The sequence below is a fragment of the Fusarium graminearum genome, chromosome 4 (assembly GCF_000240135.3).
Source record: "Fusarium graminearum PH-1 chromosome 4, whole genome shotgun sequence".
Taxonomy (NCBI): Eukaryota; Fungi; Ascomycota; class Sordariomycetes; order Hypocreales; family Nectriaceae; genus Fusarium; species Fusarium graminearum.
In genome coordinates this window covers 520,983-536,316 of record NC_026477.1, presented here as the reverse complement: position 1 = coordinate 536,316, position 15,334 = coordinate 520,983, and the positions used below count along the sequence as shown (strand labels likewise).

Sequence of the window (15,334 nt, the reverse complement as noted above, 5' to 3'; positions counted from 1 at the left end):
GTAGCCATCAACATAGCACACCAAGGTTGGATCAACAAGATTCCGCGCATCAATTGCATGGCCTCTAATACAATGGTACCATTCAACGTGTGCCAGGAAATGGAATCTATGATGCTTACAGCTTGAACCCCTGCAATATGCACACTGTTGGAGTTAGCGGGGATAACGAGTAGAGTATCGCGAAAACCCAAACATTGATCTGGATAATTGGTTAATCGCGACTGTTTATAAAGCCGAATAGGCACTGCATAGGAGCGAAGGATTCGGGCGGGGTCTTTGAGTAGTAAGCCTGACCCAAAGTTGAACACTGTCGACTATAACATATTCTGACGATACAGTAGGCATACTATAAGAAGACAATCTGTTCATCAATCTGACTCAAATCCACATCGATTAGTCTCACAGCAACATGGCAACAGACGAACTCAAGTCCATCCTCCAGACCGTCATAGACGACTTCCGAGGATGGCCCCTCGCACCTATAATGCACTTCCCCAACGAAGCAGGCCTCGACTTTGAAGACATCTATTTTCCTTCTGACGATGGTGTCTCTTTGGAAGGCTGGTTCATCCCCTGCAAAGGTTCAAACAAGATTATCATCGCCAATCACCCGCACTGGTTCAACCGCGCAGGAATACCCTCACATTTGGAACCCTGGAATAACCTCATGCCGGGAAACGACTTTGAAGTAAACTTCGTCCCAGACTACAAGATCTTACACGACGCCGGATACAATGTCCTGGCTTATGATCTGAGGAACCACGGTTTGAGCGGACAGGGAAACCAGGGACTGTTTGGCTTCTTTGAGTGGCGCGATGTTCTGGGCTCTCTCAAGTATGTCCGTGGACGGGAGGATACAAAGGATATGACAATTGGACTCTTTAGTCGCTGTGCAGGTGCAAACGCTACGTTTTCCGCCATGAGACATCGCCCAGAAGCCTTCAAGGGCGTACGCTGCATGGTTGCGCCGCAGCCAATATCCGCAGGGTCTTCGATCGGAAAGCTGGTAAAGACGATGGGTGCGCCAGAGTCTTTTATGGAAGAGGCTGATCGGATGTTCTTTATGAAGACGAGTTTCCACATCAATCAGCTGAATCCTCCGGCGGATGCAAAGCACACCAACGTGCCGACCTTTTTGTATCAGGTGCGCGACGACCCTTGCACGACACCTGCGGATGTGCAGTCTGTTTATGACAATATCCCAGTCAAAGAGAAGAAGTTGAAGTGGATTGAGGGGACAGAGAAGCGATGGGATGGGTATACTTACTTCCAGAGGGAGCCGGATCAGTTTGTGGAGTGGTTTGCAAAGTACATGGACTAGTTGTAATGTAGTAAATCAGATTATTCTATGAGTTCTAGTAAAAGAAATGGGTATCGTATATAGTTATGCTAAAAAGGAAATAGTCTATGGTGCTGTAAGAATTGCAATTTGAGAGCTTCGACGCCTCTTTGGTTCCGGGACCTATTGGAAGTTAGACTGCCGACCATTCATGATACAGTCAGGCTTCATACCGTATAAGTATTATTTCTCAGCGGCCGCATTGACTCTGCATCGCTGGCCACATCCCGATCGTCGCTGTCAGAGGGTCTAGTCTGTTTGACCACAACCTCTGTCCTGGTGGTCTTCTGAATACCACCTTCCATCCTGTTCATCTCGATGTCTTCGTCATCGTCAACGCCAGCTTGGATAAGGGTCAAGTTGCCTCCGACAAACATGGCTGATGGGATATGGCCTTTTCCGAGCTTGTTGGCGCCATTTTGTTTCGGTTGGGTGTTGCCAGACTTGGAGCCAGAGTAGTCGTAGCCATTACTGTTGCTGGCTTTCACGACTTTGATGATGAGATCGGCCATGTTCATTTCGATGTGGAGTTTGACGAGATAAGCGAGGGGGTGGAACTGGACATAGCTGGGGTTGTTAGTGAGGAGATTCTTAGAGGGGAGATGACTTACACAATGTCGTTGGGAAGAGACATCATGGCAATAAGGAGGATCTGGCGCAGAGTTAGTATCAATGAATTTGTATCAGTTGATGGTAGACTTACATCCATAGTCATGGAAACAGCAATCATACCCAAGTTGTATCGAAACAAACGGGTATACTTGGTAAGGCCATTCGCAATAAGCCTGGATCGCACAAGATGGATAAAGTAGAGATTGAGTCCGGCGTCGACGAGCAGAAAGATGACCTTTTCGATCCTATCCCAGACTTTATTGATGTCTGCCCATGTATCGTTGATCTGCAGCCTCGCTGGGATCCAAATCATAAAGACGCTGATGTTGATACACAGAATAATGACAAACGACCAGATCTTGAGCCATTTTGCGTTTTGCCGATTAACCATGAGTATAGCGATTCTGTTGACGATGATTTGTATGAGGGCTTGGATCTGTATACACCAAAGAAAGACTACACTGTTAGCTACAGCCATGGACCAGCAATGGGATAGCCGTACTCAAAACGAAAAAGACTGGAAACCCGCCAGGGATGTAATTTCGTAAATAACACCACGTAACAGCGCTCATGATACAACTGCTCGTCCACTCGAGCCAGACAAGAATAATGTAGTGGTTAGCCTTCGACCTCTACTCCACGAGTCCCTTGTTTGTCGCAGGGCTTTTGTAAAGGTAAAGAGACCGACGCCGAGCGATATGCCCCAGGCGATACTGGCGATGTTCATATCATCTGAGCCAGCGTTGACTTCTGTGAACTTTGGTCCTTTCCACAAGTTGGACATTTTGTTGATGAGTCTGCACCAGCAGATAGGAAATAAAAATGCGCGTAATCCGAAGATGCAAAGATCCTAGTCTATAGGAAAGAGAAGTAAGTATGGTGACAGAAAGAAGGGAATGTGTTGCATACATATTAACTCAGAATAAACGCATCGACGCTAAGTGATCTGATCAGATCTTATGGAAGGCTGTTGATCATATTGAAGGGGATCAAGCACGGATCCGAGAATCCATTTGCCTGCACAGATGCTGAACAAGGGATCCTAGTTGACAAGGCGAGCTGAAGGATGCTGAGTGTCTGCAGTGATGTCAGCTTTAACTCAAATGCAAGGCGACATCAGACTGGACGCTATAATGTTCCAGAAGACGACTAGAGAGTCTGTAGTATGTTTCTGATATCAACACGGAGCAGCGAGTGTCACTGCTACTCACTAGGGCGAGTTGTGGTGGGCCTATGTTTGGCGGCCGCATAATGCAGCTTTGTATAAAAGTACGAAAATAAGGAGAAATACGGAAATGAAAGGTGAATAGTTGCTCCCGGACACAGGGAGAGATAAAAGTTGAAAGTTGAAAGAACAGTCTGATGCTGGATAAGGCTGTTATCAAACAAACCAGAGAGACAACGGATTGTCTCAATTCTCAACCTCAAAGACAATCCAATTGTTTCTGCAGTAAACAGATTAAATTTAGCGATTGGATGAGCTGCCACAACTGATCGGGTCCAATTAATTAGTTAAATCTATAATTATCGTCGGTTGAACGGATCCTTTTGTCAAGTCCTGTTCCTCAGCACCTGTAACTGGATGCAATAAGGTGCTGTAAGATTAGTGGCTGTTAAGCTTACATGCCTCTTATACAGGCCTTATCCCTGCTGCGGATCCGCTACAGCTTCAGGAGATGAGACTCGTTACAGACAGAATAACTAACAACGTTCAGCCATGACTGACTGGGCTTTGAAGGATCAACTAATTGATCATATGGCGAGGGTCGATAGTATACTTAAAACAAGCATAATGGACAATTGACAGTTAGTAAGGAAGTTAGAGTCGCTAAACAGACATAAACAAAGAGTTTGGTTTGCAATTAGCAACTCCACAGTAACTTTACTACAGTTCTATTTAGACAAGAGGTAAAACGATCTTCCAATATATCATATACAGATTATTCGATACACTATCATTATACAACATTCTATTTACTAATAAAATTGCGAATAGTCATTCTTTGACAGGTTAAAACGCTAGCATAATCATGACGAACACCCCGCAGGAATGAGTGCTTGCAACCCTCCTTCCTTCCTTCTACTACATCACAAATACAACCCACAAAGTGCTAAGCCACTCTCATTCTCTTTTCTTCTTAAAATACCTATCAGACCTCTGTCTCTCAGAGTCTACAGAAATCATGCCACCATGAAGAAAAGATCTCGCGCCTGCGAAGCCTGCCAGGCTCTCAAAGTCAAATGCGAGTTTCCCTCCCCCGACTCATCAACCTGCGAACGATGTACTCGCTTCACCATCACCTGTGTTCCCGCAGCTAGGAAATTGCAGAGAGACAGAATAGCAGAGCTGGAAGATCAGGTCAAGTCTTTGCAGGAGAGACTAGACGGCCAGGCCGTGCCGAGTTATGCTGCTTCTACAAGGGCCACTTCAGTCTTTTCCACAGAGGGGAACTGGTCTACAACAAACACTCCGTCCGATCTTGGCTTTCTGGATGCTCACCTCGATTATGACTCTCAGCTCAAGAGTCTCAAGGCATGTTCGACCATTGCTGCGCAATTCTGGTATCTTATTCCTCCCGTGGATAGCAATTCGGCCCCATCACGACTCGATTCTATGAGAACTGAAACACCCATCAAACTCATGGCCATGCTCGCCGTCGCTCCCTCGAAAGCAGAAATCGATCCCCAGACCCAAGAAGAACTACGAACAAAGACACTCGAGATCATCGGTAAAGCGGCAGTCGGTCTCAAGAGTCCATCAGTCGACCTCATCCAAACCGCCCTAGTCATGGGCCTCTGGATAAGACCCTCTCTCAATATGAACCACGGCAACCCGATACAACTAGTTTTCATAGCCCACGACCTCGGCGTCGAACTTGGACTAGGAGGTTCAGAGTTACAGACTTCTGCCCCGGCATGGTTCTTCCGCATCCAGGGACCTCCCACGCTGGAGATGCAAAAGACGTGGTTAGCTTGTTGGATGACTTCAACCATGGCCGCTCTCGGTCTGAGAAGAGCACATGTGTTTGACTGGGGGAGGTCGCACTACGAAGCCCTTCGCGCCTTAGAGGCCGATAGCTCTGAGCCTTTATTCTTGGAGATGCTTCACACAGCAAGACTCCACGCCCGAATTGCTACTGGCCTGGAACTATGCAACGTCCATGCCTTTCACGATGTCGACTCCGATATTGTAGCGGCCACGAGAGTCCAAACATACAACGACCTCAATGCCCTGAACAGCAGACCGCTCGCACACAATGTCCAACTTCGGTTCTGGCGAATGCTGGCTGCAATCTATGTCAACGAGCCAGTACTGCACACAGCCACCAACAAGATCCTCTTCGGATCACCATATCTCGCCGAACGCATTGGCGTCCATGACTTTGCCCGTCCAGCCCAAGTAACACCTACGACGGCCGCCGCACTCATTTCCCTGGTAGAAGCTTGCCACCTCACCATCGACACGGTACTCGAGATGGATCCCAGCCTGATGCTCAGCCTACCATCGCTCTGCTTTGGACCCGCGGTAAGCTATACACTGTCGATTCTGGTCAAGGTGTTTGTGGCAGTGTCTGCACCAGGGAACACGTACAGCCAGATACTAACCCGCCAAACACTACACGTCAGAGAAGCCATGAGGAAACTCATCTCTATCAAGGAAAGGCTACTTCAGCTCGATCCACACATGGGCAGTTGGATCACGAGGATCATTGGGTCTGTCGAGTGGCTGGGCGTATGGTTGGACGACTACGAGGGCATCATCGAGCAGTATGAGTCCAATCTCGAACGAGGAACAGCCGAGCATGATATCGGAGTGCTCAGCCCCAATGGACATTTCTAAACATCTCATTCCGTATCTGGTCACATTTAATAATTAATACCATTGTCCAAGTTGTTCTGGAAGCAAGTTGAATGGCGAGCCGTCCAATGATATTGCAACCAACTGCGCCGCATAAATTCCCCGTCTGTCAAAACCTCAATGACGTACACGACTCTCGATACCGTTGCACTACCGGCATTAGCATTGAGGCAGTGCCAACGAATTAGTCCCAAGGCTACGGAATTAAGCTTGTCTTTTCTTTCCCTTCAGGGTCTCTGTGGGGACGGTCAATTTTGGCCGTTGAATGATTGTAGGTTCAACACCAAACACCCTATATCAAACGCAACATGAGTATTTCGCTTACAGATACTCTCCGAGTCGATGATGCTTTGATTCAGGGAAATTGGAATTTGGGATTGGAATTTCAAAGCGTATCATGACAGGCTTCAAGATGCGATAATGTCATGTATAAAGCTTGGAGAGAAGCTCAGTACAAGTCTTATCAACTCATCAACTCATCAGCTTCAAAGATCTCTGTCTCAGCCTTACAATCATACAGCTCGCTTGAACTACACCCAGTGATACTTTTACAATGAAATTCCTCAACCTCGCAGCCCTTGCAACCGCCGTCGTCGCACAAAACGACCTGGCCAGCATCATCGCTTCCCAGCCAGACCTTTCCACCCTGGCTGAACTCCTCGCTCTTGTACCTGACATTGCCGAAACTCTGGTGTCTGCAACAAACATCACCATCTTTGCTCCCACCAACAAGGCTTTCGACTCTGTCCCCCGTGACATCCCCGAGGGAGAGGCCATCTCGCAGAAGAACGACACCATTGCCATTGGCGCTCTCCTCTCCAATCACGTCTTTAAGGGGTACTACCCTGCCAAGGTTGCTTCCGACATTCCTGTCTTTGTGCAGTCTCTTCTCGACAGCAGCTTTGTCAATTATCGCCAGCCGTTTGGTAACTTTACAGGGGGTCAGTACAACGGTATTGTGAAGGATGGCGATGATGTGGTTGTTATCTCTGGCGAGGAGACTCTGTCCTACGTGACTGAAGCCGTGAGTTACACATTTGCTTATAATACACACATACTAACCATTCTCAGGACATCAAGATCGGTGATTCGGTCATTGTCCACAAAGTAGACACAGTCCTCAGCTTTGGCGCCCCTCTGCAACTCTTTACCCGCCGCGACAACCTGCTCAACTTCAATGCCGCTGCTAATGCAGCTGATCTACCCTACAACCTTGGCAACATTGGTTCCGATGAGTCTGGTCTCCTCAACATCTCCGACTTTACCGTCTTTGTCCCCAACGATCCAGCCTTTGAGAACATCGGCTCAGTTCTTGCAGGCGCTGACCTCGAGACTCTGCAACAGGTTCTCAAGTACCACTTTGTCGACGACGTTCTCTTCTCTACAGACCTCGCCAATGTCAGCGTTCCTTCTTTCCAGGGAGCCGACTTGACTTTTACTGTTGCTGAGGATGGCAGTGCATGGGTGAACGGTGCCAAGATTCTGTTTACCAATGTCCTGCTCTTCAACGGTGTTGCCCATATCATTGATACGTAAGTCATCGCAGTCACTCACGTACACAAACAATACTAACATTATAGTGTCCTCAACCCTGCCGATGATCCCTTTGACCGCGCTGATATCAAGCCCGCCGCCGATGCTGCCGACCGTCTGGCCTTTCCCTCTGCCACGCCCGTCTCCAAGCTTCCCTTCTCTGTCATCACCTACGTAGGCGAGACTGGAACTTACACTACTCCTGAACTCCTCCGAACTCTTCAGGCCATCGATACCGACGCTCTCGCAACTGCCACCGCCACTACTACCTCTGACGCTGGCGAGTCCGCTTCTACTCCTACCGGCGATGTCACCCCTGTTGTCAATGGCGCCAACACCAAGGTTGTTGCTGGTGGAGCTGGTCTGTTTGCTATCGTTGCTGCTATGATGATGGCTTAGGTGTCTGAGTTGGATGATGCAAGTGTTGTGGCAAGCCTGATTACCCTTTGGCTTGATCCTAGATCAGTCTCTTTCAAGATCCTGAATTTCTTGGTCCCGCTAGATAGATTAGTACTTAATATTCTCCAATTGACTCTTTTCTTATACAAATGTTTTTACTACTGTGTGAATAGGCATGTTCTAGTCGGGTAATCAATGACCGAACAGCGGTCGAAGATTGGTCATCTAGGATCGTAGTCGGCAATCTTGAATGTCCGAGAGTGGAACCCGGGTTCCGTAGACTCGGATTACCAAGTCGGACCATTCAATCGTGACCACTCTCGACTACAGAGGCAGGTTCTACGCTTTACTACCTAATCCAGTCGTTAATTTATTACATCTACTATTCAAGCCCCAGACAGTATTTATTGATACCCTCGCTGCAACAGGTGTTGCCATGAATATTCCTCAGGCCTCTATGAGAGCGCCACTCCGAGCCTCTTCAAGCTGGAGCGTCACAGCTCGTCGTGTCGCAAGTTGGTCACTCTTTATATTTCTTTGTTACTGGAGTGCTGAATGGTTATCAGATCATCGCAGTACCCTTTCCCAACTTGGCCCATTGAGTACAGTTCCAGTAAGGCTGTATCAAAACATGGTCTCAGCGGCAAGGCCATTCAGTTCATCGAGCTTCAGACCACAAGAGCCTATTCTCAATATGGGTTCTCGGGAAAGGAATCTGGAGAGCCTCAAAGAGCATCTCACTTATGATAAGCTGGAGTCACTACGCAGCTTCTGGTTTGAGCATCTGCCGCAGGATACCGATCGCATCATCGCTGGACCAGAGTACCAAAAGAGATGGTTTGTTTCAGACAAGCAATTCGACGACGTCTGTGTGTAAGTCACTCGCCGTCCTCCAATCGAGTCGTCTAACTCCTCTAGCACTCAATTCAGCCCTATACTAGAGTCCATTCGCACCGCGGGTGTGACATCAGGCCAAGAGCTTCTATCCATCGTCAAACCCCGTGATTCTCTAGACTGGTTGAGTCTGATCATCCTGCTCGATCAAATCCCCCGCAACTCATATCGCGGCGACAAAGCTTCTGTGTGTTTCACTTATTTTGACCCTCTCGCGGTGCAAGTCTCTCTCAAGGCGATAGCGCAGGGAATTCCAGACAAAGCGCCAGAGATCCGCTGGGTGTTTTCGCACCGCAATTGGTTCTATATGCCACTGATGCACTCTGAAGATTTATCGGCGCATGATGAGGCAGTGTTGGCGTTTAAGCGGATGAACGAGGATATCCTAAGTCTGACTACAGGCACAGGCGGTGGGGATGAGTATGAGAGAAAGGCGAGAGAGGTTGTGCAATCCGATCCTGACAAGGCAAAGACTGTAGGACAGACGAGTTTGAAGTTTGAGGAGAGACACCGAGTTATTATTGAGAGGTTTGGAAGGTATCCGCATAGAAACAAGGTACTTGGACGAGAGATGAGGTCAGAGGAGAGGGAGTTTCTCACGAGTGGAGGAGATACCTTTGGGAGTTAATACTCGCTATGACCTTTGGAGTATAAGTATGATACGTAGGTATATATCGTGTTCATCAAACATGACCACGTATAATCGTATTAAACACGTCAAATCTACACAGACCAATCATCATCAAGAGTGTGACAACCCTTCCAAATGCCGAGAAGCCACTAAAAGCTTCCGCTCTCCAAAAGAAGCAATTGGAGGGGACATCGGAAGTTTAGTGATCCGACTTTAATGGGGTTACTTTGTGGGACAGTTGTTTACTTTCCAACGTGTTGTTTGTTTTAAAAAATCATGCAAAAAAAGCCACTTTTTTATTTCTATTTCTCTTCCCACAAAGATATTTACACGATACAAACACTCGTCCAAAATGGTCACTACTAGAGCAAGTTCTCGCGGTGCAAGCGTCGGTCCTGAATTCGCACCGGAATTCCATACCGAACTACCTACCATCCCGTCAACACCATCTACACGCAAGAGAAGCGCCAAAGCTGCTTCTTCTTCTTCGACGACAACCGCTTCAGCCAAGAAACGTCGTCTATCCGTCCAAGAACCTAAAAAATGGCATCACGCTCCCTCTACAGCCACTGTTCTCTGGCTCGCCATTTCTCTACCGCTCGTGGCGTGGGACAGCGGCTATGTCTTGGGCCGACCTCATACAATGCCCGGAGGGGCTTACCAGTGGCCGCTGTACATGCCGTATGCCCTCTACGGACAGGTTGATCATGTTTACGGGCTCAAGGCATGGGAGTCCAAGAATGGGTTCACGGGCGCGCAGACGGCGCTGAATATTGTCGAGATGCTCATGTACTTGGTGTACTTGTGGATGATCTGGAGACGTGCGGATAAGACGACCAACAAAAAGGAGAAGAAGAGGAGGACTGTTAGCGGGAGGAGTGGTGCTTTGGCTGTTCTCATTGGGTTCAGTGCTGCGGTCATGACTCTGAGCAAGACTGTTCTATACTGTAAGCCAACTCGTCCACTTTCTACCAGCAATACTAACAAACATCAGGGGCTCATGAGTACTTTAGCGAGTTTAGCAACATCTCCCACAACACTCCCGTTGACATTCTCACTCTCTGGGTTATCCCCAAGTAAGCGCACCTTTTACCGTCTTCAAACTCACACTAACCTTTGTCAGCGGCTTCTGGATTATACTCCCAACGTACATGGTTTATGCTTTCGGAAGGGACATCGTCGACGGATTGACTCTTGCTTCCGGCCAACCCGTGAAGCAAAGAACAGAATAAACTCGGGGCTGAAGGGACTATTGTATGAATAATGGTAATGAGGGATGACTAGATAATGTGAGACCTTGATACATTCAATTGATCATATGAGTTCTTTTACTTAAGACACAAGTGATGAAAAAGTCAGCGATGGGAAAGTGATATAAAGTCCAAGTGCTGAGCAGTTGGTTCGTATAATTGACTACCTTTACCCTCAACCATAGCAACGTGTATCTTTCCACCAAGCATAGTACCTAATAAGCTCATCTAGACGTCCAGCATGTGTCCTATCATCTCGTACAGAAATATAAAAGGGGTATTCGCTAATAACAAAAAAGCACAACATAAAAAAGTTGATATGCGTCTGCGTAAGACGAAGAATTCCACCGCCACTCCTTTTCATAGCATACCACTCCCTTCCAAAACGTATATCACTCCCGTTCGTCGTATACCACTCCTTTCAAAGCATATCACTCCCTTCGTCGCATATCAGTCAACCCTCCCAAATCAGCATACTGCTCCCACGCAGGCATCATGTCATCATCAGTCTCAGACATTTGTCCAGGACTGTCCATAAACGACTGCATAGCCGCCCAATCCGCATCTTCGTTAAGAATAATCGGCTCGTCCACCTGCGTCTTGAGTCGTAGCGGCTGAGGGAACATGCTGTGTCGTCGACTCGGCGTGTCCTTCTCCACGGAACCGTAGCTGTCGGAGAAGATGGCGCTGATGGGTCGTCCGCCGCGCTTGGAGACTCGGCCTGACATGGAGCGGCCGATCATGGACATGACGTCGCGGCGGCGCTCGCGGCAGGCTCTGACGTCCTTGGGGATCTCGGGTTCGACGTAGTGTTCTACCAAGGGAGGGAACTCTGGTGTGTCGATGGGGGAATCGAGAGCGTCATCACTAGTTTCAAGGCTCTCAGGTGAAGAAGGAGGTGGTGGTGAGGGCGATGATAGCGCTACTCCGATATCCTCCATCTTCAACTCGCTGCTGCTGTCGGTCTCTTCCGTTCCAAGGCTGACGTGGTTGGTTCCGTTGCCGTACCCGTGAACAACAATTTCGTGGTATGTCGATCGAGGCGGTGCAATGGACTGAGGTGGTGTGCTGCTAGGAGACTTGAACATAGCCATGGAACGTCGAAAGGTTGAAGAACGGCTAAGAGCTTGAGAGAAAGAGTTTGAGCGCGAGGGGCGTGCTGACATCGATGGTCGACGCTCGCCGTACCCGTTTTGTGTCTGGGGACGGTCTCGCTGGGTGAGAGCAAAGTAGTCAATGTCAGGCTTGATCTCGATCTTTCCATCAGTGTCGTCTTGGTCTGTGTACACAGTCCAGTCCACCGGGCCAGTGACATACTGCGTCTGGCGCTTGAGGAGTTGCCCCATCTCACGAGGCGTGTCCCACGGCGGAAGGCCTTCAGTCGAGGCAGACAAGCTGTAGTAAGCCTCATGGATTTCGTTCTGTTTCAGCTCAGGTGCCAAGTCGGTTGCATGTCGAAGAACTTGGTATGTCGCGTAGATGAGAACCCATCTGACCTTGCGAGCATCCACCAGTGACACCTTGTCCATCTTGTCGGCCTTGTTGGGAGACATGATAGACTCCTCCTCGAAACGTTTGTACGCTTTGACTAGGTCATTCTGCGCTACACCAGGCTTTATCAAGTTGGAGGCATTAACCAGCGCTGCGTGGGCTGTAACCTTGCGATCGGATCTCAGGCGTCCATACAGCCACGCTTTGCGTCGTGAGCCGTGAGGATTCGTGTCGGGAAGCAGCGGCAGAGGATTCTTCAGAGTCTGGTAATCGTGCTGCAAGTCAAAAGACTGCACTAGCTGAATAGTGCAGATTCCTCCGTGAGCGGTAGGAGGCATAGCATAAGCTTTGGTGCACTGGTCATCAACCAAGAGATCATACAGCGCCTCAAAGTCCTCCCGCATAATTCGCAGGATAGCCGGGTCGAACAGATTATTATCGGCATCTGTACCAGCAGGCGGATAATATCCCAGCTTGGCTGTGTAGAAAGATAACAAAAAGCTCCTGAACCGCTCAAGATGGGCTCTCGCACCAGCTGCGACGCTCAAGTGCGCCTCTGAGAGCTCGTCGTCGAGAAAAGTCCTCAACATCATGGAAGATCTCGTCATGCGGTGATCAAGTTCGAGATGTCTCTTTCGAATAAGTTTGCGTGTTGCAGGACCGAGTTGCTGGTAGCGTCAGTGGTTTGTTCCCCAGCATTCCGGTCCTGACTTGATAGAGGGAAAGAAAAAAAAAACATACCATGAAACCGGGGCTCTCAAATAGGTACTCGCTCATGCCTACGCAGTGAGAAAATGCCCTAATGTAAAGCTCCCGCATTTGAAAAAACTCTGCCAGCTGCAGCATCGCCAGCGCGTGATTAGGCTGGTTCGCCATGTCGAGGTAGCCTTCCTCGTCAAAATAATCCATCATATCCGTAACGTTGTCTTCTACGCCGCAGCGAAACTCGTGCATGCTATGCAAAAGACCAATCGCTGCATTACCTAAACTCGTACCGACCATTGATCTGCGAAAGACCCAGGCGAAAAAGTTGCGAGTGGCCAGGTGATAGTTGAGAGCCTGCGTTTTATCCGTTGAAGGCGGCGGTGGGATATACAAATCGATCCTGCGCGTGGGGTTCTCTCTACTCCATCTCGTGAGTTCGCGAAAGCTTGGTTTATTCTGGTCGGTTTCCCAAGACAGAAACCTTTGAACGAGGGGATAGCATTGGGCGTCGAGGAGAGCTGAGAAGGGGACTTTGAAGGATGGGCCTCTTCTTGAATGCCCTTTTGCGTGTAAGTGCACCATGCAGTTTCCATTTTTAAACCACAGTTCAGGGTCCTATTAGATGTTAGTTACATACTAAAAATGAAAAATACCCTTCAACTCACTCGACGGATGTTGTCCCAGTTGGTACAGGCTCTTGCAGCACCATCCCACCGCATAACTGTCGGACGGTCTTCCATTCTCCCATTCACCATGGCACTGAACCGAAGAGAACTCTGTCTAGAATTCAACATGGTCGCAGGCATGGTGAAGGGTAATGTATAAGTGTTTGTGTATATGTATGTATGTAATATATTGGCAAGCCTCGTTGTCAAACACCGCCGCACATATAAATAAAGTCGATTTTAGCTGAAAGCGGCTGAACAATCGATGCGGCGAGCCGTGTCGTCGGGATATTGCAGCTTCTGTCTTTTACGTCTCGTCTCGTCTCGTTTGTTGTTTTCAGCTTGAGTAAATGTCTCTCCCAGGTCGGTTGTATTGTCCTTTCGAGTGGACACAAAAAGTGAGTTTCCGTCGAATTAGTAGCTGAGTTTGGGCTTCTCGTCATTCAGCACCAAGTGATAGGGCCATGTTGAAAGAAGAAGACGTCAGGCACAGGGTTCCATGACGGGTCCTACGTAAGAATCAAGACATTCACTGAGAGACTCAGATCAGATCTCTCCCCTCCTTCTCAGGTCAAGGGGGGGAGACGGGAGCGGTCGTGTTAATATTTCGTCGCTCACTCTACGGCCAACTCTTTCTCCCGAGCTCATCAAGGCGGACCCTGGACCTTGGTTCAATGTCCGGGAGGACAAGACAAGGGCCCCCGGTCAGTCGGAATTTGAGTGGGAGACCCAAGTCCCAGAGAAGCACTTGTGAGACACTAACTAGCAAGCCATTGCGTCTAGTGTAGCGCTGGTGTCGTCCATTCAATTCAAAGTCATGACGATCCCTGTCAAGCAGAGGCCAAGCTAAGCTAGTTCTCGACCCAGAAGGCTCTGATCCGTAAGATGAGCTGTCTTTTTCGGATTTACAACAGCAGACACGGCATTTGTATGATACGATGTTAATAGTTGAAGGTCTTGTTGCGGTTGCTGCAGTTGCTGCGGTTGGTCGTGATTCTCGCAGGGATGAGTGGCTGAGTTGTTCGGTTACAAGGTATCGTTGAGTCCCAGTCTCTAGACTCGTCAGCCCTCGATCTAATGGAAAGACCAAGTTGACGTGAATCTTTATCAGACTCTAGATCCGATAGATCAGAGCGTCTTCAACACCACTACAGTATAGTCTACCACCACTTCGACCAACGTTGGGAGCTAGTAAACTCAATGGTGTGCTTCTCTGCGTCGACAATCACGTAGGGCAAAGTCACACAAAAGCGCATCACAACATGATCTTGATCATCATTATCAATCCAACGGAACCGGTCTTTCCGGACTACGCTACAGAGTACTAACTAATGATCGGATCGTCCATCGGGATTCGTGAGTGAAATACAGAGAAAGTGGCTTAATTTCATAACCGAGAATTGGAAATTGGGTATCCTGAATTAATCTGTGACGCACCAGGTTTTCGGGAATTAAATTATTCTACACCAATCCCTTCTCCACGAGTCTTGTTGGGCGAACTCGACTTCAGTTAGAGGCAAGAATGGAGTCTAAAGATTTACTATCCACTTTGTCTGATGTTTTTGCTTTTTTTCTTTTCCCCAAAGACATGACATGGATGGACATGGACATGGACATGGGTTGTCTCAAATATCCCTCTGGTCTTTGTGCTGTATCATGTTAACAACGGCCACTAATATGAAGAATTGAGTTGCAAGCTCAGCTCAGCCGCACCGAGTCCAAGAGGCGTCGACAGTCACTCTACTCAAACCCTTTTAGGAACTTCAGCCAAGCCTAGTTCATTGCTTTGACCAAGGGGCAACCGCTCTCCGTCCCAGGGGCAGAGTGAGATGCAGACAAGCTAGCCATTCGACACCAAGCTAAGGCAGTAAGTAAGCATTCAACCATAACCAACAAGTGGTGATTCAAGCATGAGGTGTTCTTTCATCATAAACTCAAACTGCCCCGCACAAGGTC

General features: G+C 48.4%; 7 protein-coding genes across 7 annotated transcripts; 5 read left to right on the top strand and 2 right to left on the bottom strand.

Annotated features, from left to right (window-relative positions):
* Positions 1-484: 484 nt before the first annotated feature.
* FGSG_06595 (uncharacterized protein) lies at positions 485-1,321 on the top strand (the record flags this gene model as incomplete). The annotated part of the gene is made up of 1 exon (XM_011327909.1): positions 485-1,321. The coding sequence occupies one exon, from the start codon at positions 485-487 to the stop codon at positions 1,319-1,321; it is 837 nt and encodes a 278-aa protein (XP_011326211.1).
* An 84-nt stretch (positions 1,322-1,405) lies between these two features.
* On the bottom strand, positions 1,406-2,735 carry FGSG_06594 (uncharacterized protein; the record flags this gene model as incomplete). Its single annotated transcript, XM_011327908.1, has 5 exons — positions 1,406-1,462; positions 1,513-1,906; positions 1,951-1,991; positions 2,043-2,387; positions 2,640-2,735. The coding sequence occupies 5 exons, from the start codon at positions 2,733-2,735 to the stop codon at positions 1,406-1,408; spliced, it is 933 nt and encodes a 310-aa protein (XP_011326210.1).
* Positions 2,736-4,142: 1,407 nt separating this feature from the next.
* FGSG_06593 (uncharacterized protein) lies at positions 4,143-5,792 on the top strand (the record flags this gene model as incomplete). The annotated part of the gene is made up of 1 exon (XM_011327907.1): positions 4,143-5,792. One exon carries the CDS (start codon positions 4,143-4,145, stop codon positions 5,790-5,792), a length of 1,650 nt encoding a protein of 549 aa, XP_011326209.1.
* A 571-nt stretch (positions 5,793-6,363) lies between these two features.
* FGSG_06592 (uncharacterized protein) lies at positions 6,364-7,742 on the top strand (the record flags this gene model as incomplete). Its single annotated transcript, XM_011327906.1, has 3 exons — positions 6,364-6,834; positions 6,882-7,342; positions 7,391-7,742. 3 exons carry the CDS (start codon positions 6,364-6,366, stop codon positions 7,740-7,742), a joined length of 1,284 nt encoding a protein of 427 aa, XP_011326208.1.
* A 694-nt stretch (positions 7,743-8,436) lies between these two features.
* Positions 8,437-9,264, top strand: FGSG_06591 (uncharacterized protein; the record flags this gene model as incomplete). The annotated part of the gene is made up of 2 exons (XM_011327905.1): positions 8,437-8,615; positions 8,673-9,264. The coding sequence occupies 2 exons, from the start codon at positions 8,437-8,439 to the stop codon at positions 9,262-9,264; spliced, it is 771 nt and encodes a 256-aa protein (XP_011326207.1).
* Positions 9,265-9,558: 294 nt separating this feature from the next.
* FGSG_06590 (uncharacterized protein) lies at positions 9,559-10,347 on the top strand (the record flags this gene model as incomplete). Its single annotated transcript, XM_011327904.1, has 2 exons — positions 9,559-10,214; positions 10,262-10,347. Exons 1-2 carry the CDS (start codon positions 9,620-9,622, stop codon positions 10,345-10,347), a joined length of 681 nt encoding a protein of 226 aa, XP_011326206.1. The 5' UTR covers positions 9,559-9,619.
* A 601-nt stretch (positions 10,348-10,948) lies between these two features.
* Positions 10,949-13,010, bottom strand: FGSG_06589 (uncharacterized protein; the record flags this gene model as incomplete). The annotated part of the gene is made up of 2 exons (XM_011327903.1): positions 10,949-12,676; positions 12,750-13,010. The coding sequence occupies 2 exons, from the start codon at positions 13,008-13,010 to the stop codon at positions 10,949-10,951; spliced, it is 1,989 nt and encodes a 662-aa protein (XP_011326205.1).
* Between the last annotated feature and the right edge of the window lie 2,324 nt (positions 13,011-15,334).